This window comes from Cebus imitator, unplaced genomic scaffold, assembly GCF_001604975.1.
Source record: "Cebus imitator isolate Cc_AM_T3 unplaced genomic scaffold, Cebus_imitator-1.0 Scaffold363, whole genome shotgun sequence".
Taxonomy (NCBI): Eukaryota; Metazoa; Chordata; class Mammalia; order Primates; family Cebidae; genus Cebus; species Cebus imitator.
Genome location: NW_016107678.1, coordinates 2275569 through 2300312, shown reverse-complemented (window position 1 = coordinate 2300312; position 24744 = coordinate 2275569). Strand labels below are relative to the sequence as shown.

Sequence of the window (24744 nt, the reverse complement as noted above, 5' to 3'; positions counted from 1 at the left end):
TATCGATTTTTTGCGTCATTTTAATTGCTGTTTTCACTGATATTTAGCATAGATATTTGCTCGTTTTTGTTTTTAAAAGAAAGATACTGAAAGACAAAAAAAAAATGCTATCAGAGGACTACAAACCTTAAGGGGTTGAGTTTCAGTGGTGAAACAATCATTTTCCGTGCTTTTCTTATTTCCTTGAATGAGAATGTTATTTTTATAATATGAAAAAAAAATTAAAGAAGTTAAAAAAATAAAAAAGACCTGACTTGTAAGTTATGGTTTTTGAAGTCTCAGACACATAAATGACAAGGGACTATTTTTTTTAACACTGCAATTTAAAGCTGACTGGTGGGATCTTCCCTGAAAAATTTTGGAAACATCTTTAAAAATAAATGTAGACCACAAATCATTTACTACACGTGATTCCAGTACCTCACTACCTTTTCTCTTCAGTTGGCTGTGCTTTAAATTCTAAGGCCTTCTCAAGCAATGACATTTTCACATTTCTTAGGCATCTGTGGTACCTGAGGAGCAAACCCATCATCGCCCGCAGAAGCGCACACGCCAGGTTTGCCATGGGGCCCTGGGCGGTGGGGATTCTGGACCTAACTTGCCTAGACCGAGCCGGTGCCGTGAAAGGCCGACCCTGCCGAGAGCCCCGGCAGCGGGCGCCCACAAGTCAGGGCTGGGTACGGCGCTGCAGCCAGCTCTGCCCGCGAGCCGAGCCCGGGCTGCTGAGGGGGAGCCGCGCTGGGGGCGGCGGCGTCGGGGCGGGGGCGGGAGCCGGGCGGGCGGCAGCTCCAGCGCCCGTGGGGGAGGAGCGGCAGCGGAGGCGGCTAAAGCTGCTGTGGCGACCAACGCGAGGCGGTGGCAGAGGAGACCCACCCCTGTCCACATGGACAGTCGTAAAGGCCTCCGCTGATGCATTCACGCCTGGGCGGGGTAGGCGGACGGCCGTAGCGGCGGCGGCTGCAGAAGGAGCGAGGGGCCTGGAGGCGCCTGACGGTCGCAGCGACCTCGCCGCTCCGGCGCGGCGGGTGCGGCCATTTTACGGCCTGGGACGAAGGGAGGCGTGTTTGTGTGCTCGCCTTCATCCTTATTTCTTGGGAACCCACGGCTGGGGGAGGTTTCTTAGGCAGTCTGGGCGGGCGGTGGATGGGGAGTCGCGGGCCGAGAGGAACCGGGCCCGGGAAGCGCCGCCGTCGTCGTCGCCGCTCGCATTCCCCCGGAGGGGCCTGAGGAGCAGCTCGGGCCGCGGGCCTCGCCGCCCGCCAGCCCGCGGACAGGCCGGGGCGCGCCTGGCCTGCTTTTGTGTAGGCCCGTCTGAACGTGGGAGCGCCGCCCGCCTGACGGCTGAGCCCGAGGCCCGCAACCCTGCGGCGGCTACCCTCCTCCGGCGCGGCCCTTCATCCCGGCGAGCACGGCGGCGGTGTGGGCCATGGATTAAGAAGGAGGCGGCGTGGGAGGAGGAAGATGGCGGCCGGCAAGAGCGGCGTCAGCGCCGGGGAGATTACTTTTCTGGAAGGTACGTCTGTTTCTGCCCTTGCGGGGAGGAATGAGGGTATACAGGAAAACTGGCCCCCAGAACCCCGGATATTCAGTTATCTGCGCTGGGTGGGTTCGAGGGGTGGGGGGCGGTGAAGTACGAGGGATGAGCGATGACGGGGAGGGATGTGTCGCGAGCGCGCCAGGTTCGAGTCGGCCCAGGCAAGTGGCTTCTCTGCGAGCCGGTTCGGCTCAGGGGGTGCGGGTGGATGGAGCTGCGAGCCAGAGTTGGTGGGCGTCCTTTGAGAGTGCGCGCTGAAGTCTTTGACATTTAAAAAAATTTTGGGGTGGTGGCCTAAGGATGAGGGTAGCCTGCGTTCACAACTTGTTTGGTGTTCATGAAAAGTTTCAAATTGCTAAGGTTGAGTGCAAATGGGGACCAGTCTAAATAGGGAGGGGACAGACAGTTTCATTGAGGTGTTGTTTTATACCCTCTCCTCTGTTCCTCAGTTTCAGGCTTCCTTTTGCAGCCAGCCTCCCAGATTAGGCCTGGCCTAATCTGATAATCTTTCAGAATGTGTTTTTATAAAAATATACTATAAAAATAATTTATCTGGGAAACGAGTTAAGGTTTACAGTGTCAATTTTGGTGCTGTAACAAAAGCTTATTTACAGAATTTGAGTGTTCACTTGTAAGGAAAGTTAAACATTTGCTGTAAGTAGACTAAGCTAGTCTCAAGAAAAACAAAAATATGTTTTTGTTGGGGATGGTGGTAATGGGGAGCGATATTGATTTTTCGGCCGATATATAAGGACCCCCAAAATAGAGCTAAATGTTATTGTAACTGTGGACCAAGAAGTGTTTATATTCATTTGACTACGGGTTCAGTGTTTACATTGGTGACTGAGTTTATAAATATGTTTAGCAAAATGACTCTGCTGCTTAGAGATTCATTCTTGTTAAAAAGAATTAACTACTCTGGATAATTTTGCAAATACGATTTTCATTGCAATAATATGTCATGAGCCTTAAAATATAACCTTTTTTAGTATGTTTCAGAAACATTACTGAATTAACAAAGAACAATTTAACTTAAAATGAAGAAGACCCCTAGGGTAACAGGTTCTATAGGAGGGTGTTGAGGAATGGGAATGCCTTGACACTGCTTTTGTAACAGCCTCTTCAATAGTGCCTGGAATACAGTAGGTACTCAATATTAGTCTAGTGAAAGAGTAATGAATAACAGAGGTAATTTTTGTTAATTCTTCTTGAGTATAGTGAAGTGAAAAAAAATCTTAGGCCAGGCGCGGTGGCACACGCCTATAATCCCAGCACTTTGGGAGGCCGAGGCGGGTGGATCACGAGGTCAAGAGATCGAGACCATCCTGGTCAACATGGTGAAACCCCGTCTTTAGTAAAAATACAAAAATTAGCTGGGCATGGTGGCGCACGCCTGTAGTCCCATCTTCTCGGGTGGCTGAGGCAGGAGAATTGCTTGAACTCAGGAGACGGAGGTTGCAGTGAGCCGAGATCGTGCCATTGCACTCCAGCCTGGGTAACAAGAGCGAAACTCCTTCTCAAAAAAAAAGAAAAAAAATCTTTACCGTACAAGCCAGCCTTTATCTAAAAGTGGTGAGAGCTTTACAGGAGATTTCCTAGTAAGAAAAGCTTCTGAGTTTTTTGGGGTTCATTTCGTATTAATAGGTACCTGTCAAGAAGCTGAGATGGTGCAGCTGTGTTACAGGTAGATGTGCTTTGTTTTTGTTTTGAAATTGGAAACAAAAGATGGCTTACTTGTGCTTATTATATTCAGTATGCAGATGATTATACTTTTGTGCTATCCCAGATTTCCAGCTTTTATAGGCTTCTGATGGAGTTAAAATTCTAATTGGATGAACATAGGGAGGATAAAAAAGCACAAGTAAAGCCACAGATGTAGAGTTAATGTGAGCTTCAAACTGCTGCTTTTAGTTTATCCTAATCTAAGGATCTTTGAATGTACAGGTGCGAGTTTCACCACGTCTTCAGCTTTTTCTTACAGCAAGCAAATGGTAACTTGTTTAGAGCATTAGAGTAAGTGGCCTGGGCACGCTGGCGTACGCCTGTAATCCCAGCACTTTGGGAGGCCTAGGCAGGCAGGCGAATCACTTCAGGAGTTTGAGACCAGGCTGGCCAACATGGCGAAACCCCTCTCTACTAAAAATACAAAAATTAGCCAAGTATGGTTGACATGCTCTTGTAGTCCCAGCTACTGCGAAGGCTGAGGCAGGAGAATCGCTTGAACCCGGGAGGCAGAGGTTGCAATGATGGCGCCACTGCACTTTAGCCTGGGCGACCGAGTGAGATTCTGTCTCCAAAAAAAAAAACATAAGGGAAAGGAACAACTTCAGTTCCTCATAACTTTATAACCAATTTTCATATACTATATTGAATCTTTCCAAATAAACGAATGTTTAGTACTACTTATGTTTTCTTCTTAATTTTCGATGATTCTTTTGGATTCTTACACTTTTAACAATAATAATAAAATATTCTGGCCAGGCGTGTTGACGCATGCCTGTAATCCCAGCACTTTGGGAGACCAAGATGGACGGATAACCTGAGGGTCAGGAGTTTGAGGCCAGGCTGGCCAACGTGGTGAAACCTAGTCTCTACCAAAAATACAGAAATTAGCCAGGTGTGTCGGCTCGCGCCTGTAATCCCAGCTACTCGGGAGGCTGAGGCAGGAGAATCGCTTGAACCCGGGAGGGGGAGGCGGAGGTTGCAGTGAGCCGAGATCGCGCGATTACACTCCAGCCTGGGCGATGAGCGAAACTACGTCTGTAATAATAATAATGAAATATTCCACCATGATTTGCCTTACATTTTGTATTATCAGATTTATAACTGTTCAAAATATTTCCCCATATATAGGCTCCTAGGATTTAGTATTAAAACAGCTACATATTATACTTTCTTTACTTTCCTATTGGCTCCTTGAAAACTAAACTAGGTTTTCATTGGCTCATCACATTTATATCATCCTACTCTACTAGGCAGTGTACCACAGTACAGTGCATAAGATAGTCAAAGACTCTGCCTTTATTTAATCTATTATGGCAGAGGGGATACGGGTAAAGATTCAGAGGTAATATATGGTTCCATTTGATCAACAGAAAGGCTGAAATGGAAAAAAAAAAAGCTGAAATGTAGAAAGCAAAGAAGAGAGTGATATGAGAGGCAAGAGATCTTCCAGTCAGGATCGTGAATAATTTTTATGTTATTCTCAGTAGTGGGAAGCCATTGAAGAGTTTGGGGCAAGGGGGTGTAATGACATGGTTTAGCTTTTTTAAAAGAAATCACTGGCTACTCTCTGTGGAATGAATTGAAAAGGGACAAAATTAAAAGCCAGACAATAAATTAGGATAACATTGTAGTAGTCAAGGTAGAAGTGATAGGGGCTTCAATTAGGAGGATGTCAGTGGAGACTGGGGAAGAGAAGTTGATAGGTTGAGGATATGTTTGGATGTAGAGCTTACAGGACTTGATGAATTGTACATTGAGTATTAGAATAAGAGGAATCAAAAGGTTTTGTTTAGCTTGAGGTGTTGGTGGTACTGCCGTTTACTGAGATACGGTAGACTGACAGAAGAATGAGAAGGAACTTAATAACACTGGTCATACTAAATTTGAGATGTCTGTTTGACATTTTTGCTCTGAAGTATGTTTTACGTCTTTATAACTACTGAGATTCTAATTCCATATCTTTTTATAGCTTCTCTAGGGAAAAGGAGACCTTCTGCCTACCTTATTTTGTTTGTACAAAAGCACACTAAAATTGTATGGATTTCATTAGGCCACAGCTTGCGTTCAATTTTTTTACTCTCCGCTTCCCTCTTTGACTTGTTTCTTTCACTTCTGTTCACTATCAGTTGCTCTGTCCACTTATGATAGTCAGTTTTGGCAGTTTACTCCTCTGTATTCATTTATTCAGTCAACAGGTATTTATTGAGCACCTACTAGGTTGCAGCCCTGGCACTGCACTTAGACGCACAGTGGTGAGGGAGAAGAAACCAGTTTTTTTCATAAAGTGTCCAGTCTAGTGAGGAAAGTAAAAAAAATAAAATAATCATACTCTTAAATGTAAAATTACAATTGACAAGTACAGCAGTGGTGAATTGTTGATACAAGTTGAACATCCCAAATTTAGAAATCTGAAATACTCCAAAATTTAAAACTTTTTGAATGCCAACATGACCCGCCTAAGAAATGCTCATTGCATCCATTCAGATTGTTGGATTTGGGATGCTCAGTGGGATAATTTAATTTGCAGATATTCCAAAATAAAAAAGAAATCTGAAACCTAAAACATTTCTTCTAGTTTTAAGCATTTCAGATAAAGGACACTTAACCTGAAATCATGAGAATTGGATCTAATCAGGGTGGTTTGAAGGGTGTATTAGGGAACAGAAGGTGGAGAGGCAGTGCTTTCCAAGCAGAGAGAATAAAATAGGGGAGCACGGCATGTTTGGGGAACTTAAGGGAGGACAATATAGTGTCAGCAAGGAGAGCACTGCAAGATGATACTGCCGGTGACATCAAATTTATTTCAGAAAAGGTCAACAGCCAGGCATGGTGGCTCACGCCTGTAATCCCAGCACTTTGGGAGGCCTAGGTGAGAGAATTGCTTGAGCCCAGGAGTTTGAGACCAGCCTGGGCAACATAGTGAGACTTTGTCTGTACAAAAAAAATAAAAAAAGATATGGGAAGATTGCTTGAGCCCAGAAGGGCAAGGCTGCAGTGAGCGGTGATCCTGCCACTGCATTCCCACCTGGGAGACAGAATGAGACCCTGCTGCCCACCCCCCCACCCCCCAAAAAAAGATCATTAGCTGCTACATGGAGAGAGCTTCAGAGGGGCAAAAGATTATCCAGTTAGGAGACGAGTGGACTATAGGACAAAGGTGATTAATGGTAGCTAGCTTGTTCTTATAAACTTACTTTTAATATTCTACCTCCTCTTTTCTCTCTGGCGGCTCTAACAAGTTACTTACTCTCTCATACATTTCTTCATTTTTGTACTGCACTTGTTCATATCTAGTTTTAACCAAGTGGATTCCTTCACCCATGTTTTCTCCCATTTTTCCTGAAATAACTTTTTTCTGACTTTCTAATATACATATACAAGTACTTTAGTTTGATTTCCTTTTCATAGTCTGTCTTCCTTTGTGGACCATATCGGTTAGGTTGAAAAGAGTGATGCTAAACTGTTGCTTGCAATGTTCTCTACAGATACCAGCAAACATGCTTCTGCCTCCAGATGAAAAGTGTTTTCCGTTTCCCCTTAGCCAGTCTTTTATGTTATATATAAACTCAGTGCAGAACCCAATCATTTGCCAGTTTTACTGGAGACAGTAAATACCTCATACTGTGTGTTGAACTAAAAGCACAGCTTCTCCCAAATGATTGGCGTTCCATGAAAAATGAACAGGGATTTTAGTTTCTGCCTGCTTAGGTGAATACATCTGTTTTTCTTTTGATTCCATTACTTTTGGAAACTACATCATGATGTTATTCTTTATTTACTCCTTACTTAAGTATGTTTATTTTCTGATTTTATCCCAGTTAAAGTGATAAATAAATTCTGTTTATCGTATGATTTCATGTACTTACTGGAAACAATAAAGTAGAACTTTACTTGGAATGAAAGTGATTTTTAAGCAAAGTGCAGTGGGTCATGCCTGTTACCCTGAGATAACAGTTTGGGACGCCAGGGCATAGAATCACTTGAGCCTGGGAGTTCAAAACCAGTCTTGGCAACATAGCGAGACCCCATCTCTTCAAAAAAATGCAAAAATTAGACAGATGTCACAGCATGTACCTGTAGTCCCAGCAACTCAGGAGGCCGAGGTAGGAGGATTGCTTGTTGTTCCAGCCCAGGAGTTTGAGGCTGCAGTTCATGATATTGCACTTCAGCCTGGGTGACAGAGCTGGGAAGAAAGAAGGAGAGAGGGAGGTAGAGAGGGAGGGAGGTAAGAAGAAAGAAGAGATAGGAAAGGAGGAAGGAAAGAAAAGAAGGAGAAAAGAAAGTGATTTTTCACTAGAAGTGTTTTGAGAATATGACCTCAAAAGTCAGAATGCTGAGGTTCTACATCTGGCTCTACTACTTATTAGCTGTAGGATCTTGGATAGATTACTTAACCTCTGTTTTATCAGCTGTAAAACAAAGATAGGAATTGTAGCTAAAAAATAATAATTGTAGTTACCTTATAAGATTGCCATGAGGATTGAGGAAATATATATTACTTAAAGCAATTCCAGGCATATAATAAGCATTCCACGTTACTTGATATTATTTCTTTTCTTAGCAGATAGAGAAAAGAAAAAGAACTTCCTTTCCTTGCTTGTCTTCTCTTTTATTTGAATTTTAGTTTGCGTTGTTTTTCCTTCACTGACTACTTTTTTCTAGACATTAGCTGATTTTGACCAGTGTTGTAATGAGAGAGGAAAGAGAATGAAATAACATACTTCGTATGTCTAGATTTTCATAAGTTGATTATTCCTGTTGCTATTAAAAAAGTATGTTGAATATTTGAGGAACTTGAGGTATGGAAGGGTTGTTGAGTTAGTGGGGAAGTCAAACTGTAGCCTGGGACCCGACTTAATAGCTTTCTTCAGCATTTCCTTCCTCTCTCCTTCTCCCCTCTTCCTCATCACTTTGCTTCCCTATTCTTACTCTTATCTCTTTTTCCTGTACCTCTCCCCAAAGGAAGGGGTCACTGAACAAGAGAAGGAAAAATAATAAGTTATTATGGAGAAGTGTCATGTATTCATGAAACAGCACTTTTAAGAAGGCAAAAACAGAAAGCCACAAATTTCTTGAGGCCCAACTTCAGAAATTTACAGTGTTACCTCTTCTACATTGTATTGGCCAAAAGAACACAGAGCCAGCCCTGACTAAGGGGAGAGGAAGCAGATTCTACCTTTCAATGGGAAGAATAGCAAAGTATTTGCAGCTATCTTTAATCTATACAGCCATGTTTTCTCTCCCATATCTACCTGGTATTTTTTTTTTTTTCCATTCTTTCAAGTGATAGTATTTCTCAACAGTCATACAGTATTTTAAATGACAATTCTTACAAATTTTCCAAGTTTTGGACAATTTGGGAAGCTAAAGAAAGACAAATGAAATGGGCGACTTAATTAGTAATTTATTTCAAAGATATAGATAGCAACAGAAACAGTCATTACTTTTTTGTTTTTGTTTTTTGAGATGGAGTCTGGGCTCTATCACCCAGGCTGGGGTGCAGTAGCGCCATCTTGGCTCATGGGCTCACTGCAACCTCTGCCTTCCAGGTTTAAGCAATTTACCTTCCTCAGCCTTCTTTATAGCTGGGATTACAGGTGCACATCTCCACGCCTGACTGATTTTTTGGTATTTTTAGTAGAGATGGGGTTTCCCCATGTGGGCTAGGCTGGTCTTGAACTCCTGACCTTAAGTGATCCACTCACTTCAGCCTCCCAAAGTTCTGGGTTTACAGGTGTGAGCCACTGCACCTGGCCTTATTAACTTTTAGTCGATCGGGAATGGATTCAGGAATTTCTGAAATCCTACAAGTATAAGTATGGAAAAAGGAAGAATGTTAGAAACTTTTCTTTTTTTTTTTTTCTTTCATTTAGTGATGTCTGGGTCTTACTCTTATTTTCATTACTTAAACTCTTAGAAAATATGGTCATACTATTCACAATATTGAGGCCGGGCACGGTGGCTCACGCCTGTAATCCCAGCACTTTGGGAGGCCGAGACGGGTGGATCACGAGGTCAAGAGATCGAGACCATCCTGGTCAACAAGGTGAAACCCCGTCTCTACTAAAAATATAAAAATTCAGCTGGGCATGGTGGCGCGTGCCTGTAATCCCAGCTACTCAGGAGGCTGAGGCAAGAGAATTGCCTGAACCCAGGAGGCGGAGGTTGCGGTGAGCGGAGATCGTGCCATTGCACTCCAGCCTGGGCAACAAGAGCGAAACTCCGTCTCAAAAAAAAAAAAAAAAGAAAATATGGTCATACTATTCACAATATTAAAATGAAACAGTATCTTGATACAAAGTACCAATTAATCCATTAGGTCACAGACTGTTAATGCTCATAGTTACAACAAACTTTAAGTTGTATACTTAAGTTATGTTACTTAGAATGCTGCAACAGTGAATATCCATTTTTGTGAACTGCAAATGATCGTTGCCATCATCAGATAAAAAAACAATGACTACAGTTAATGGAAAGTGATAAACGACCTGTGCCATATCCATTTGACACTAAAAACAGTGTTGCTTTTGGCCCCTAAATTTTTGTCTACCTTAGAGTGTTGTAGTTCCCAGAATCTTCTGCATCCATTGGCAAAAATTAGAACCCCATATGCTCTGAAGATTCAGAGTATATGTGGCTTTCAAGGCCAAAATTGGGATAGTCCCAGGCACACTGGGATGTCTGGACACTCTGCCTTGTCCTAGTTTGACAACAGCTACCTTGAAGCCATCTGAAACTATCCTGGAGTAGTATGACAACAGCTATATACTAATTGTTTGTTTTATTTGGGGGCGGGGTAAAGGAGGACTTGCTATTTCAAATACATTTTGTACTTTTTGAAGATAGGTTTTTTCCGTCTCCCAAATTGACTGCATTACTGTCTTTGAAACAGAACAGGAGAAAAAAAAAACAACAACAGTGCTGGCATCTAATAGATGATAAATTCACTTTTCATTTTTGATAAAGAGTGGACAACGAGGAACCAGAAATTCTCTTAGGCTTGGAGAATTTAAACTGTTTAATAATCTTCTCTCGTATATGCAAAAATCTTCAAACTTCCTACCCTCACAGCCTCCTACTTATGAAAATGGCACTAAATCCTGGAGACAAGATGAAGGGACTACTTCTTAACTACCATGACCTCTGCTGACTCTGCTATTGTGGAAACCAATAACTTCTCTTTCTCCATAACCCCAGTGGTCACTATTTGAATGAAGTGGGATTCCAAACATTTTGGCATTCAGTATTCTTTCTTCAGTCCAGGTTGGTTTTCATTTTTTAACCACAGGAAATATCAAAGAATGATTTAGTAAGTCATAATAGCAATTAAGTCTGAGGCTCTTCATTAGTTTCTCCTTCACAAGTTTGGAAGGAAGCTCCTCAGTCTCCTTTGCCTTCACTTGATGCTTGAGTCTGTGTTAACTTAAGCTTTTTATGAACCTGTTCATCTTCTCCTTGAATTATGTGTTTGCGCTTTTAAAGTGTTTCTCAAATTTCATTGGTCTGTCTCACAGAATACTGGCACCTTGGTGATCCTCTGACTTTAGAGCATAAGGAACATTTGGAACTACTTGTCTCATGCAATCATTTCTCGGTTTAATTTCTGGCTTTAGTAGCTTGTATGCTTCAGCTCGAGGTAACATTTTTTCGGAGACTGTGTACTCTGTGTAAAGGTAGCACCAACCGCACCACTTTGCAATAGGTATTGATTGACTTTTCCGTTTATTGGAAAGTCAAGCAGTTTCCAGCAACACCAGTAGCACCAAACTGCTGCCTAATGAACTGAACTGACTGTGAAAGGTACATAGAAGTAGATAGCCTAGTGAAACTGGGGTCCTAAGGAAAAGAATACTGTGGTTTTGGTAGCTCACAGAAGGGTCTAATTTAATATCACATCTAAAATATATTTAAAGATTTTATTTTGAAGTAGTATTGATCTATTGGTTTGTCTTCTGTAACAAAAGATACAGGTTTTGAAGATCAGGGATTTGAGGAAGGCTTTGCTAGGTGATTTTTCTTCTTCATGTAACATCTGCAGGGATGATTTAGTGGTGGCTTGTGCAGTTGGGTCGAGAAGTTCCATGCCTGCAGTCTAAAGATCTCTTCAGGTGACCTCTGCAGCAGGGTACTCAGACTTGTAACATGGTGACTCAAGGCTTTGGAAAATCTTGGTAGTTCCCTACAGAGCCACCTAAAATTGCTTTCCTAATGTTCACATTTAATTCTCTCTATATTTTCTGTTGCTGCATTTATATCTCTGAGTTACATTTTTTCTTATAAGTTTTTCTCATATTCTTCATTGTAAAATCTTATAAATGACAGTTTAAAAATTATTAGGAAGTATTTCACATTTATGTGAAATATGAAGAATAATATCACAAACATATATATTCTATTTCCTAGCCTAAAGAAGACATTAACAATACAGTTGAAGCTAGGAAGAAACCAATCCCAACTTTTTTTGTATTCTCCCTTCCTGATGTAATCACTACCCTTAATCTGGTAGTTGTCATTCTCATGCATTCCTTTATACTTTACTCCTTATGTATGTATCTCTGACCATATATATATATATATATATATATATGTGTGTGTGTGTGTGTGTGTAAATATATGTATCATTTTGCATGTTTTAAAATTTATAGATTATACTATAGTATATTCTTCTGTAACTTCCTTTTTATTATTACAGCATAGTTTGAGAGATTCAATATGTTGATAAAAATAGCTCTAGGCTGTGAGCATCAGATCACGCCTGGAATCCCAGCACTTTGGGTGGTTGAGGCAGGCAGATTGCTTGAGTTCAGGAGTTTGAGACCAGCCTGACTAACATGGTGAAACCCCATCTGCACTAAAAATACAAGAATTGGCCGGGCGTGCTACTTGGGAGGCTGAGGCAGTAGAATCATTTGAACCCAGGAGACGGAAGTTACAGTGAGCCAAGATTTCACCACTGTAGTCCACCCTGGGCAACAGAATGAGACTGTCTCAAAACAGCAGCAATAACAAAAAACCTCTAGTGCTTTCATTATCATTTAATGTTCTATAGTATAAATATAATTGCTTATTTATACATCCCCCTATTTGTGGAAATTTAGGTTATATGCACTTTTTTACTATTACATACATTGCTGCTACGAACATTTTACTATGTCTCATATTGCTATTAGAACTTTTTTTTAAAAGTTTGTTTCCTTGTACATGTGAGTGTTTCTCTAGGGCAGAAATCACCAGCCTTTTTCTGTAAAGGTCCAGATAGTAAATGTCTTACATATGCAGTTCATGCAGTCTGTGTCAGTTACTCAACACTGCCATTTCAATGAGAAGGCAGAGATAATATAAGTAAGTATTCTTGTGTTGCGATAAAACTTTTAAGAGCAGTGACATTTGAATTTAATGTAATTTTCATGTGTCATGAAACATTCTTTTGACATTTTCCCTCCAGTCATTAAAAATATAAAAGCCATTTTAAGCTTATGAGCCTCTTAAAAACAGGCAGCAGGCCAAATATGCCTGGGCCATAGTTTTCTTTTTTTCTTTTCAGATAGTCTTGCTGTGTCACCCAGGCTGGAGTACAGTGGCATGATCTTGGCTCACTGCAACCTCCACCTCCTGGTTCAAGCTATTTTTGTGCCTCAGCCTCCGGAGTAGCTGGGATTACAGGTGTGCGCCACCACGGCCGGCTGATTTTTGTGTTTTTAGTAGTGACATGATCTCACCATGTTGGCCAGGCTGTTGTCGAACTCCTGGCCTCAAGTGATCTGCCTGCCTTGGCCTCCCAAAGTGCTAGAATTACAGATGTGACCTGCCGCACCCAGCCTGGGCCATAGTATTCTGACAACTGACCTAGGGTGTCGCTTAGCAATGGAGTGATTGGGTCCTCAGGGATATGCAACTTCAAGTTCAATAGGTATTGCCAAATTGATCTCCAAAGTGGTTTCAGTAGCCATTTTTAGATTTTCCTGTTTCTAATTATCATCTCCCACTGTACTGATGTTTTAATTTCTGCTAGTCTCATGGGGTTACCAGACAGCTCACATCTATAATCCTAGGTTTTTGGGTGGCTAAGGCGAGAGGATTGCTTGAGGCCAAAAGTCAACACCAGCCTGAGCAGTATAGTGAGACTCTGTCTTTCTAAAAATAAAAAATCAGCTGGTTGTGGTGGCATATGCCTATAGTCCCAGCTTCTCAGGAGGCTGAGGCAGGAAGATCCCTTGAGCCCAGAGTTTGAGACTGCAGTGGGCCATAAGTGCACCACTGTATTCTAGCCAGAGGGACCAAGAAGGACTGCATCTGAAAACAAAACAAAACAAAACAAAACAGGCCAGTCACGGTGGCTCATGCCTGTAATTTCAGCACTTTGGGAGACCAAGGCAGGTGGATCACTTGAGATGAGGAGTTTGAGACCAGCCTGGCCAACATTGCAAAAATCCATCTGCACTAAAAATACAAAAAATATAGCAGTGTGGTGGTATGCTCCTGTAGTTCCAGCTACTTGGGAGACTGAGGGAGGAGATTGCTTGAACCTGGGAGTGAGCCAAGATTGTACCATTATACTGCAGCCTGGGCAACAGAGTGAGACTGCATCTGAAAACAAAAAACAACTGATTTGAAGTGAGGTTGAGTAACTTCTGTGTTTTTTGTAAGGTATTCATTGTATATTTAACATTCAAAAAATGTTTATTGAGTGCCAACCTAGTGTTAGTCCCTATTCTGTGTGCTTGTGATACATTGTAAACTAAGTAGCCTATAAATATCTTTTGTGTGTGTGTGTGTAAATCTGGATTTGCTCTTTTCTGAGTTGCTTTTTCCTATCTTCTGCCCATATTTTCTTTTTATTAGAACGTTGGCATTCTTTATATATTCTGAATAGTAATACTGGTTGGATTGTATAGATTGAACATATCTGTTACCAAATTATTATTTGTTTTATTTTTTTAAAGAATGGAATAATTTTGTAAACATAATTGTTTAATGCAGTCATTTGTTTTTCCTTTAATGACTTCTTTTTGTTTGTTTAATGGCTTCTTTTTTGTGGTTTAAGAAATTCTTATCTAAAAAAAAAGAAATTCTTTAGTCTTATCTGTATTATAACTTTGCTTTTTTGTTGTATTAGTTTATGTTCATTTCTTTATTTTTTTTATGTCAGTGTAGGAAAGGGCCAATCAGCTATATGGACTGGGAGAAACAGAATTGGAAAATCTATTTGTAGTTTATGTATTCCTTATATTTTCTTTAAATTTTTAACTTTTTATTTTGAAATAATTTAGCATTTATAGGAAAGTTGTAAGACTAGTACAAATAATTTCCTATATATCCTTCACTTGTTACTTCTAATAGTAACATTTACCAGAACTGCTTTATCATATTCTCTTTTTCTAGCTGTATATAGTTTCACAAGTGCACTTATACCCAGATGGTATAGCCTGCTACACACCTAGGCTATATGGTATAGCCTGTTGCTCCTGGGCTACAAAACTGTACAACATGTTATTGTATTGAATACTGTAGACAGTTGTAATACAATAAGTACTTCTATATCTAAACGTACCCAAACAAACTTAGAAAAGGTACAGTAAAAATACAGTATTATGATCTTATGGGACCTCCGTCATACATGCTGTCCATCATTCACTAAAACATTGCTATGCAGTGCATGACTACGTATGTGTGTGTGTGTATAAATGTACACACATTGTTTTTTAACTCTTTGAAATTAAATTTCAGACATGCTGCTCATTTAACCCTAATTACTTTATTGTGTAACTTACCCCAACTTCTGTTTCTGAAATATACAGTCTCTTAAATTATTATAGTGTAGTTATAAAAATCGAAAGACATTTATGCAGCCAACAAACATATGAAAAAAAGCTCATCATCACTGGTCATAAGAGAAATGCAAATCAAAACCACATTGAGATACCATCTCGTGCCAGTTAGAATGGCGATCATTAAAAAATCAGGAGACAGCAAATGCTGGAGAAGATGTGGAGAAATAGGAATGCTTTTACATTGTTGGTAGGAGTGTAAATTAATTCAACCATTGTGGAAGACAGTGTGGCAATCCTCAAGAATCTAGAAATAGAAATACCATTTGACCCAGCAATCTCATTATTGGGTATATACCCAAAGGATTATAAATCATTGTTTTATAAAGATGCGCACACATGTATGTTCATTGCGGCACTGTTCACAATAGCAAAGACTTGGAACCAACCCAAATGCCCATCAGTGATAGACTGGATAAAGAAAATGTGGCACATATCCACCATTGAATACTATGTAGCCATAAAAAAAGATGAGTTCATGTCCTTTGCAGGGACATGGATGAAACTGGAAACCATCATTCTCAGCAAACTGACACAAGAACAGAAAACCAAACACCAAATATTCTCACTCATAAGTGGGTGAGTGGACACAGGGAAGGAACAGTACACACAGGGGCCTGGGGGGTGGGGGCTAGGGGAGAATAATAGGGGTTGAGGGGATTGGGGAGGGATAGCATTAGGAGAAATAGCTAATGTGGATGATGTGGTAATGGATGCAGCAAACCACTACCATGGCACATGTATACCTATGTAACAGACCTGCACAATCTGCACAAGTAACCCAGAACTTAAAGTATAATTTTTAAAAAATCAGAAAATTAATATTGATACAATATTAGAATCTACAAACTTTTTTCCACTTACACTAGTTGACCTAAAAATGTTCCTTAATAGCTTAAGAGAAAAAATTATAGTTCAAGATCTGATACAGAATGATGTATTGCATTTATTTGTCATATCCCTTTGTCTTCTTTAATCTGGGAATTGCTTTTCAGACTTTATCTTTCTTGACCTTGACATTTTTAAAGAAAACAAGATGGTTATTTTGTAGTTTAATTCCAATTTGTCTTTATCAGATGTTCGGTTATGATTCAAGTCAGGTTATATATTTTTTTAATATATAAGGAATGACATAAAAGTGATTTTTTGTCCTCCTCAGTGTGTCATATCAAGAGACCCATGATGTCAATTTGTCTTGTTGTTGGGGAAATTAACTTTGATCACTTAGTTAAGGTGATGTTCACCAGAATTTTTTTGCCGAAAGTTACTGTCTTTCTTTTTGTAATTAATGTTATGTGGAGAGATATGTTGAAACCTTGGAAATATGTTATTTCTCTTCAGATTTTCCCCACCGGTTTAGCCTCCATTGATGATTCATGCCTGAATCCCCCAGTTATTAATATAATAGTCCCCAAATTATTTTATCTCTTTGCTACACCAACAATAAGACCTTCACTACATACTTGAATACACTTGTTGATAGTTTATTGCTGGGGAAAAGTTAGGATGTTTGCCGAAGGTTTGAGGAGTTAATACTTTTTTCAGATTAAAGAAGCCCCTTCCTATTCCTGGTTTGCTAAGAAATTTTTGTTGTTACTCTTCTGAGATGGAGGCTCACTTTGTTGCCCAGGCTAGAGTGCTGTGGTGCTGTTGTCTCAGCTCACTGCAACTTACACCTTCCGGGTTGAAGCAATTCTCCTGCCTCAGCTTCCCAATTAGCTGGGATTACAAGTGTGCACCACCATGCCCTGTTCATTTTTGTATTTTTAGTAGAAATGGTTTTCCATGTTGGCCAGGCTAGTCTTGAACTCCTGACCTCAAATGATTCACCCACCTTGGCCTCCCAAAGTGCTGGGATTATAGGGATGAAAAACTGCACTCTGCTAAGAGTTTTTGTTTGCTGTGAATGGATATTGTAAATTACATTCATGGTTTTCAAATGTTTACTTTTGCTTTTTAGAATAAACCCTGCGTAATATTAATGTGTTAACTTATCTATCACTGGGTTTGATTTGCTAATATTTTGTGTAGGGTTTATATCTGTCTTTATGGGAGATTTCTCAGTAATTTTCCTTCCTTGAATGTCATTGTCAAGTTTGGCATCAAGTATCCTGATTTCATAAAATGAGCTGCACAGTGTTCCTTTTTTATTTTCTGCAAAAGTTTAGATAAGATTTGTGCTACTTTTTAAAAGTTTGAAAGAAATTACTGGCAAAGACTTCTGAGCCTGAGTTGTTCTTTTTTGGGAAGATTTGTAATAAGGAATTCAATTTATTTTGTTGATACAGAAATATTAAAAATCTTCTTTTGCTTCTTGTGTTCATTTGGTAATTTGTGCCATCATAAACATTTAGGTTTTTGCTTTCTTTAGTCAACTAAACTTGTCCTTATTCATCCACCAAATGTTTATCTTTTTTCACTTTTCTTAATCTCTCCTCTACTGTTATCTCCTCTCTTGTTCTTTTTGTTCTTATGGGTTGCTGCTTTTCCTCCACTTTCCATTATTGTCATTTTAGTGGAGGAAAATGACAGTGTTTATGGAGAAAAATGTATGTGTTTAATTTGTGATATTTAACTGGGGTCTCTCTTTAACAACCTTTTCTTTCTATCTTCTTAATTTTCTAACTACAGTATAGTGGACATAATTTTCTACTCATAATTACAAGTGTCAGCCATAACAGATTATTGAAATGTAGTGATATTCTGAAGGACTTTTGAAGATGTTAAGTTTTTGTCCCCACTCCAAGTTGTCCCCAAACTTTAAAAATTTCTTTTCTTTTTATAATTTATTTTTTCTCTCATTGGAAATTATTACTTCCGTGGAGGTAATTAGGGTATGATTGAATTTGTTAGAATTGTGTGTAAGCGTCCAAGTGTGGTGGCTCATGCGTGTAATCCCAGCACTTTGGGATGCCAAGGAGGGCGGATCACAAGTTCAGGAGTTAGAGACCAGCCTGACCAACATGGTGAAACCCCGTCTCTACTAACAATACAAAAATTAGCTGGTTGTGGTGGCCTGTGCCTGTAATTCCAGCTACTCAGGAGGCTGAGGCAGGAGAATTGCTTGAACCAGGGAGTTGGAGGTTGCAGTGGGCCGAGATCACACCATTACACTCCAGGCATGATCAACAGAGCGAGACTGTCTCAACGACAAAAAAGAACTGTGTGTAAAAAATCCCAGTTCCTTTAGTGCATAATATTGTAACATCTCTTTTGACTCTTGAAACATAGGTTCATTTTACATTGTGTTTTAAAATTTTTATTTATTTTTATTTGTTTTTGAGACAGTCTGGCTGTGTAACCCAGGCTGGACTGTGGTGGTGTGATCATGGCTCACTGCAGCCTCAACCTCCCAGGCTCAATTGATCCTCCACTCAGTCCTCCTATCCCAGTCTCCCCAGTAGGTGGTACTACAGGCATGCACTACCTTGCCAAGCTAATTTTTCTTTTTTTTTTTTGGATAGGGACAGGATTTTGTCATGTTGCCCAGGCTGGTCTCAAACGCCTAGGCTCAAGTGATCTGCCTGTTTTGGCCTTGCAAAATGCTGAGATTACAGGCGTGAGCCACCACACCTAGCCTTTTGTGTTTTAAAACTTTTTCTTTTGGAGTATGTTTAAATTTATATAGAAGTTTCAAAGGTGGTTTGGAGAATTTCTGTATAACTTTTAATCAGCCTCCACTAATGTTGCCACCAAATATAGCCAGTGTATGTTTGTCATTACTATGAAATTTAACATTTGTATTACAGTATTATTACTATTACTTGAACTACAAACTTTATTTTGGATTTCACCAGTTATTCCATTAACGTCCTTTTTCTATTTGAACGTCCAATCCAGGACTTTGGATTTAGTTGTCTTGTCTCCTTAGTCTGCTGTGTTCTTTTACAATTTCTTAATCTTTCCTTGTTTTTCATAACGGTGACAGTTGTGAAAAGTACTGTATACAATTATTTTATACAGTATCCCTCTGTTTGGGTTTGTCTGATGTTTTTTTGTGATTAAACTGGCACTATGAGTTTTAGGGAAAAGATCACCAAGCAGACGTGCTGTTTTCATCATACCATGTTAAAGAGTGCATGCCATGAAAGAGACATATCACTATGGATGTTAACCATGATCACTTGGCTGAGGTAGTGTTTGTCAGGTTTCTCCATTGTCAGTTTGTTCCCCATCCCTTTTAGGGTCTGTTCTTTTGAAGTAAGTTACCAAGGTAAGCTCATACTCAAAGGAAGGAAAATTTATTTTTATCTTCGAAGAAGGGAGTATATGCATTATTTGGAATTCGTCTAAGAGGACCATATGTCCCTTCTTTCCATTTATTTATTTATTCGATCATTTGTTTTTATCAGTATGGATTTAGGATTGTTTATTTTATTTAGGAGTTAGAACCTAATGCTAATGTTATTTATTTTTGCTAAAATTGTTCTAACTTTGGCCATTGGGAATTTTTTTCAAGTTGGCTTCTTTTACCTTTTGACATGCCCCCATCTTTAAAAAAGTAATAATTTTCTTGCATTCTGACCCTGTAAGTTACACCAGGTTCATCTTGGTGTTTTTTCTGCATCTACCCTAGAATCAGTCATTTCTTCTAGGAGTCCTGGCTCCTTTTATTAGAGAGAATGGTATTTAGAAACCAAGATTTAGTTGTAGGTGTGCTTGTTGCTAGTGGGATGTCGCTGCTTCTAGACCCTCTAAGAAAGCAACCCTAGCTCTCTATACCAAACCATGTTACAAGACATACCTGTGCATCTGTATATGCATTAAATAAATGTGAATTCACACTGGTATGTCTTACTCTAACCTAGCACCACAGGATTCATTGTATCTTTCCTCTCTTGCTTATTTGTAACTTATTTTTCTGACAGGGAGAAACCTTGTTTCCATTATCTACTATTTATTTAGGTTTTCAATCCCAGTATACATGTAAAGAAGTTTATATATACCGATAGTTTGCTCATTAAGAGTTATTTCTTTCTCTTCATGATATTTCTGAAACTTTTTTTTTTTTTTTTAAAAAGATGGGGTTTCATCATCATGGCCAGGCTGGTCTTGAACTCCTGACCTCAGGTTATCCACCCACCTCGGCCTCCCAAAGTGCTAGGATTACAGGCATGAGTCACTGCTCCTGGCCTTCTGAAACTTTTTTGGGGGAGCTTGCATTGAAGTTTTATATTTTTTAGAGAAGATTTGTGTTTGCTCATGTTAGTCACTTTGAGGCTTTTTTTTTTTTTCCTTTTAAAAGCAGTTTTTTATTATGGTGTAACATACATAACATAAAAGTTACCATTTAACCATTTTTAAGTGTACATTTATACAATTCATTGGTATTAAGTACATTTACAATGTTGTGCAGCCACCACCATTATTTATTTTTGCATCTTTTAAATGATTGTAAAGAAGTACTGTGTATCTATTAAACAGTAATTCTTCATTTCTCTACTTCCTGTAGCCTCTGGTAACCTTGATTCTACTTTCTGTCTCTATGAATTTGCCTCTTCTGGGAACCTCATAAAAGTGGAATCATAAAATATTTGTCCTTTTGCATCTGGCTTATTCCACTTAGTATACTGTTTTCAAGATTCATCCATCTTGTATCCTGTATCCAGTTTGTATCCTTTTAAGGCTGAATAACATTCCAAACATTCCATTGTGTGTGTGTGTACATATGTACACACATAATGCATTTTGTTTATTAATCTGTTGATAGACATTTGGGTTGCTTCCACCATTTAGCTTCCTGTGAATAATGCTACTGTGAACATTGGTATACAAGTGTCTGATTGAGTACATGCTTTTGTTATTTTAGATGTCTACCTAGAAGTGAAATTACTAGATCATATGGTAGTTCTGTTTTCCTTTTTGAGGAGCTGCCAAATTCTTTTCTACAGTGGCTGAACTGTTCTGCATTCCCACTAGGAATGCACAAGAGTTCCAATTCCTCCCACATCCTAGGCAATACTTGTTATTTTCCATTTTTAAAAGTAAATAATACCATCTAGGCAGGGTAGCTCATACCTATATTCCCAGCACTTTGAGTGGCTGAGGCATGGAGAATGGCTTGAGGCCAGGAGTTTGAGACCAGTCTGGGCAAACTGGCAAGACCTCACCTCTACAAAAAAATTTAAAAATTACCTGAGCATGGTGGCATGTACCTGTGATCCCAGCTATTCCATAGGGTGAAGCAGGAAGATCACTTGGGCTCAAGAGGTCAAAGCCTGCAGTGAACCATCATGGTGCCACTGTACTCCAACTTCGGCTACGGAACAAGACCTTGAGGCGCGTGTGCGCACGCGCGCACACACACGGAAAGAGAGAGAAAAGCTATCCACTGTACTCCATCCAACTTGGGCTGCAGAACGAGACCTTGACACACACACACAAACACACACACAGAATGAGAGAGAGAAAAGCTATCCTAATGGGTTAGAAGTATCTCATTATGGCCGGGCGCGGTGGCTCACGCCTGTAATCCCAGCACTTTGGGAGGCCGAGGCGGGTGGATCACGAGGTCAAGAGATCGAAACCATCCTGGTCAACATGGTGAAACCCCGTCTCTATTAAAAATACAAAAAATTAGCTGGGCATGGTGGTGCGTGCCTGTAATCCCAGCTACTCAGGAAGCTGAGGCAGGAGAGTTGCCTGAACCCAGGAGGCGGAGGTTGCGGTGAGCCGAGATCGCGCCATTGCACTCCAGCCTGGGTAACATGAGTGAAACTCCGTCTCAAAAAAAAAAAAGTATCTCATTATGGTTTTGATTTGTGTTTTCTAATGGTTAGTGATGCTGAGCATCTTTTCATGGAGGGATATTTTAATTATGGCTTTTTCGTGGCCTTGTAGGTTGTGAAAATTCTGGCTACAAGCCTTAGTTAATTGTGATCTTATGATTAGGGATTTCCTAACTGCCCTAGTTCATTTGGGCTGCATATTGAAGTCCATAGACTGAGTAGTTTTTAAACCCCAGACATTTCTCAGAATTTTGGAAGCTGGGAAGTTAGATCAAGATGTCCAGATTCAGTGTCGCACTTTTTCTCGGATGGTGCCTTCTGGCTGTCTCCTCACTCAATGGAAGGGGCAGACAAACTCCCTTGGGCCTCTATGATAAGTACACCAATCCTATTCCTGAGGGTTGTGCCCTGTGATCTCATCAGCTCCCACAGGCACCACCTCTTTTTTTTTTTTTTGAGACGGAGTCTTGCTCTGTCACCCAGGCTGGAGTGCAATGGCGCGATCTTGGCTCACTGCAACTTCCACCTCCCGGGTTCAAGGATTCTCCTGCCTTAGCCTCCCTAGTAGCTGGGAATGTCGGGCTAATTTTTTGTATTTTTGGTGGAGATGGGGTTTCACTGTGTTAGCCAGGATGATCTCCATCTCATGGTCTGCCCACCTCAGCCTCCCAAAGTGCTGGGATTACAGGCATGAGCCACCATGCCAGCTGGCCCCACTTCTTAATACCATCTATACCTTGGTGTTGGGATTTCACATATAAATTTTAGGGGGATGGAAGCATTCAGACCATAGCACTGACCATTGGGTGGATGTACTTTGAATTTAGTTTGAATCAAAAAGCCAGAGCCAACCCTAAGACATCAGAATTATCCCCACTACCTCTTCAGTGAGTGTTTTGTTTTGTTTTTCCCTAGTTCACCCAGTTGGAGTGTTGCCCTTTAGGTTATCTGGTTTTTAGTCTGACTTCTCATTTTTCTGGGGACCTGAGGTTAACCTAATAAAGCCCTGGTTCTAGGACATTGGGCTTTTGGTCATATGGTACCAAGAGAGAAATGCCATCTTTGGAATTTCATTTAGCTCTTCAAGTTCCCACTTTATAGTTGTTAATGGCTTCAAGGGTTTTCATCCATGCACTTATAAAATTTTTTAAAATTCATAATGAGGACCGGGCATGGTGGCTTATGCCTGTAATCCCAGCATTTTGGGAGGATGAGGTGGGCATATCACAAGGTCAAGAGATGGAGACCATCCTGGCCAACATGGTGAAACCCTGTCTCTACTAAAAATACAAAAATTAACGGGGTGTGGTGGCACACACCTGTAGTACCAGCTACTCAGGAGACTGAGGCAGGAGAATTGCTTGAACCTGGGAAGCGGAGGTTGCAGTGAGCCAAGATCATGCCACTGGCACTCTAGCCTGGTGACAGAGCGAGACTCCGTTTCAAAAAAAAAAAAAATTCATAATGAGCACATTTGGTGTTCTGATCTAGAGTTTTTCAAGTTGTCAAGTTTTAACCACATTGCCAAAACAGAAAACCTTGTTTTGTTTTTCTTCTGTTAAAAGGCAGGTATCATTGAGTTCCTTGAGTTTAAGGGAGAGTCCAGTAGTCTGCGTATAGTTCTCATGAATCAGGCAGGCAAACTGTTTATAGGTACTTATTTCTAGAATCAGTGATTAAAGATGAGCTTTAGGGCTGATTTTATATATTCATACATATTCATGTGCCCTCCATTTTTTATTATAGCTTACTAATCTGAGCTTCTTTGTGTAGCAAACACATGTATGGATGACTATAAATTAGTAAAAACAGATTTTAATTTCGTCTTTTTCTCTTTGGAAGAAATCAGATGTTTACAAAAAATAGACAAAGGCAAGGAAATTAAAACAAAATCTAGAATAATCAAAGAGCTTGGGAAATGCTCATATTTGTTTTATATTGAATAGCTCTATTAATGAATACTTATTACAGTTTGTTTTTATTTCAGCTTTGGCTAGATCAGAGTCTAAGAGAGATGGAGGTTTTAAAAATAATTGGAGCTTTGATCATGAAGAAGAAAGTGAAGGAGATACAGATAAAGAGTAAGGATTTTTTTTTTCCCTCAGATATTTTATAAGAATAAAACTTCTCATTAGAAAAATAATTTCTATTCCATGGACATATTTTTAGTAGTGTGGTATTCTTAAGAAAATATTTAACTCTTTTCCAGTCACTTGAAGGAAAGAAAAAGCAATTCTTTATTGATAAATAATTTTACTTTTATTTTTCTCCATCTTTTGAAATGTATATATTCATGTAATATATGTAACCTTATAATTAAAAATTGTACAATGGGTCACTTTAAAATAAGGAAATTGTTTTTTGTTTTTTAAAAAGGGATTCATTCTGTTCAGGCAGCAATTTGAAAAGCCACCATTTATCATGAATAAGTGAACCCAGATTAAGACCCTTGCATTTTGTATGAAAGTTTAAATACTACGGTTATCTTTCTCCCCCAGTTGTGACCACCACCCCTACCACATCCATCTTAGGTCAGATTGTCACCAGAGAAAGCAGAACCATTATAAATGATAAACACAGGTGTTTACCCAGACCGAAGTTAAGCAGTGTGCATTACACTTTGTTAATCTACTTGGAATGACTGCCGTGTAAAAATTTTAAATGATAGTTTTAATAGAACTTTTTGTATGTCATGAGATTTGTTTTAAAAATTCAACATTTAGCTTTTTGGCCAGGCGTGGTGGCTCACGCCTGTAATCCCAGCACTTTAGGAGGCCGAGGCAGGTGGATCATTTGAGGTCGGGAGTTGAAGACCAGCCTGGCCAACATGGTGAGACCCCATCTCTACTAAAGATTAATTAGCCAGGTGTGGTGGTGCACGCCTATAATCCCAGCTACTTGGGAGGCTGAGGCAGGAGAATCGCTTGAA

At 39.9% G+C, this 24744-nt stretch overlaps 1 protein-coding gene across 6 annotated transcripts in view; it reads left to right on the top strand.

Moving 5' to 3' along the window:
* The first annotated feature begins 428 nt into the window (after nucleotides 1-428).
* Nucleotides 429-24744, top strand: part of SENP6 (SUMO specific peptidase 6) — a 116091-nt gene continuing 91775 nt past the window's right edge. For 3 of the 6 annotated variants that reach the window (XM_017506842.2, XM_017506841.2, XM_017506840.2), the window contains exon 1: nucleotides 429-1513. In XM_017506842.2, coding sequence (XP_017362331.1) covers nucleotides 564-1513 — 950 coding nt within the window. In that variant the 5' untranslated portion in view covers nucleotides 429-563. Of the gene's footprint in view, nucleotides 1514-23802; nucleotides 23897-24744 lie in introns of all 6 variants that reach the window. The other 3 variants (XM_017506847.2, XM_017506844.2, XM_017506845.2) reach the window with 3 other exon arrangements.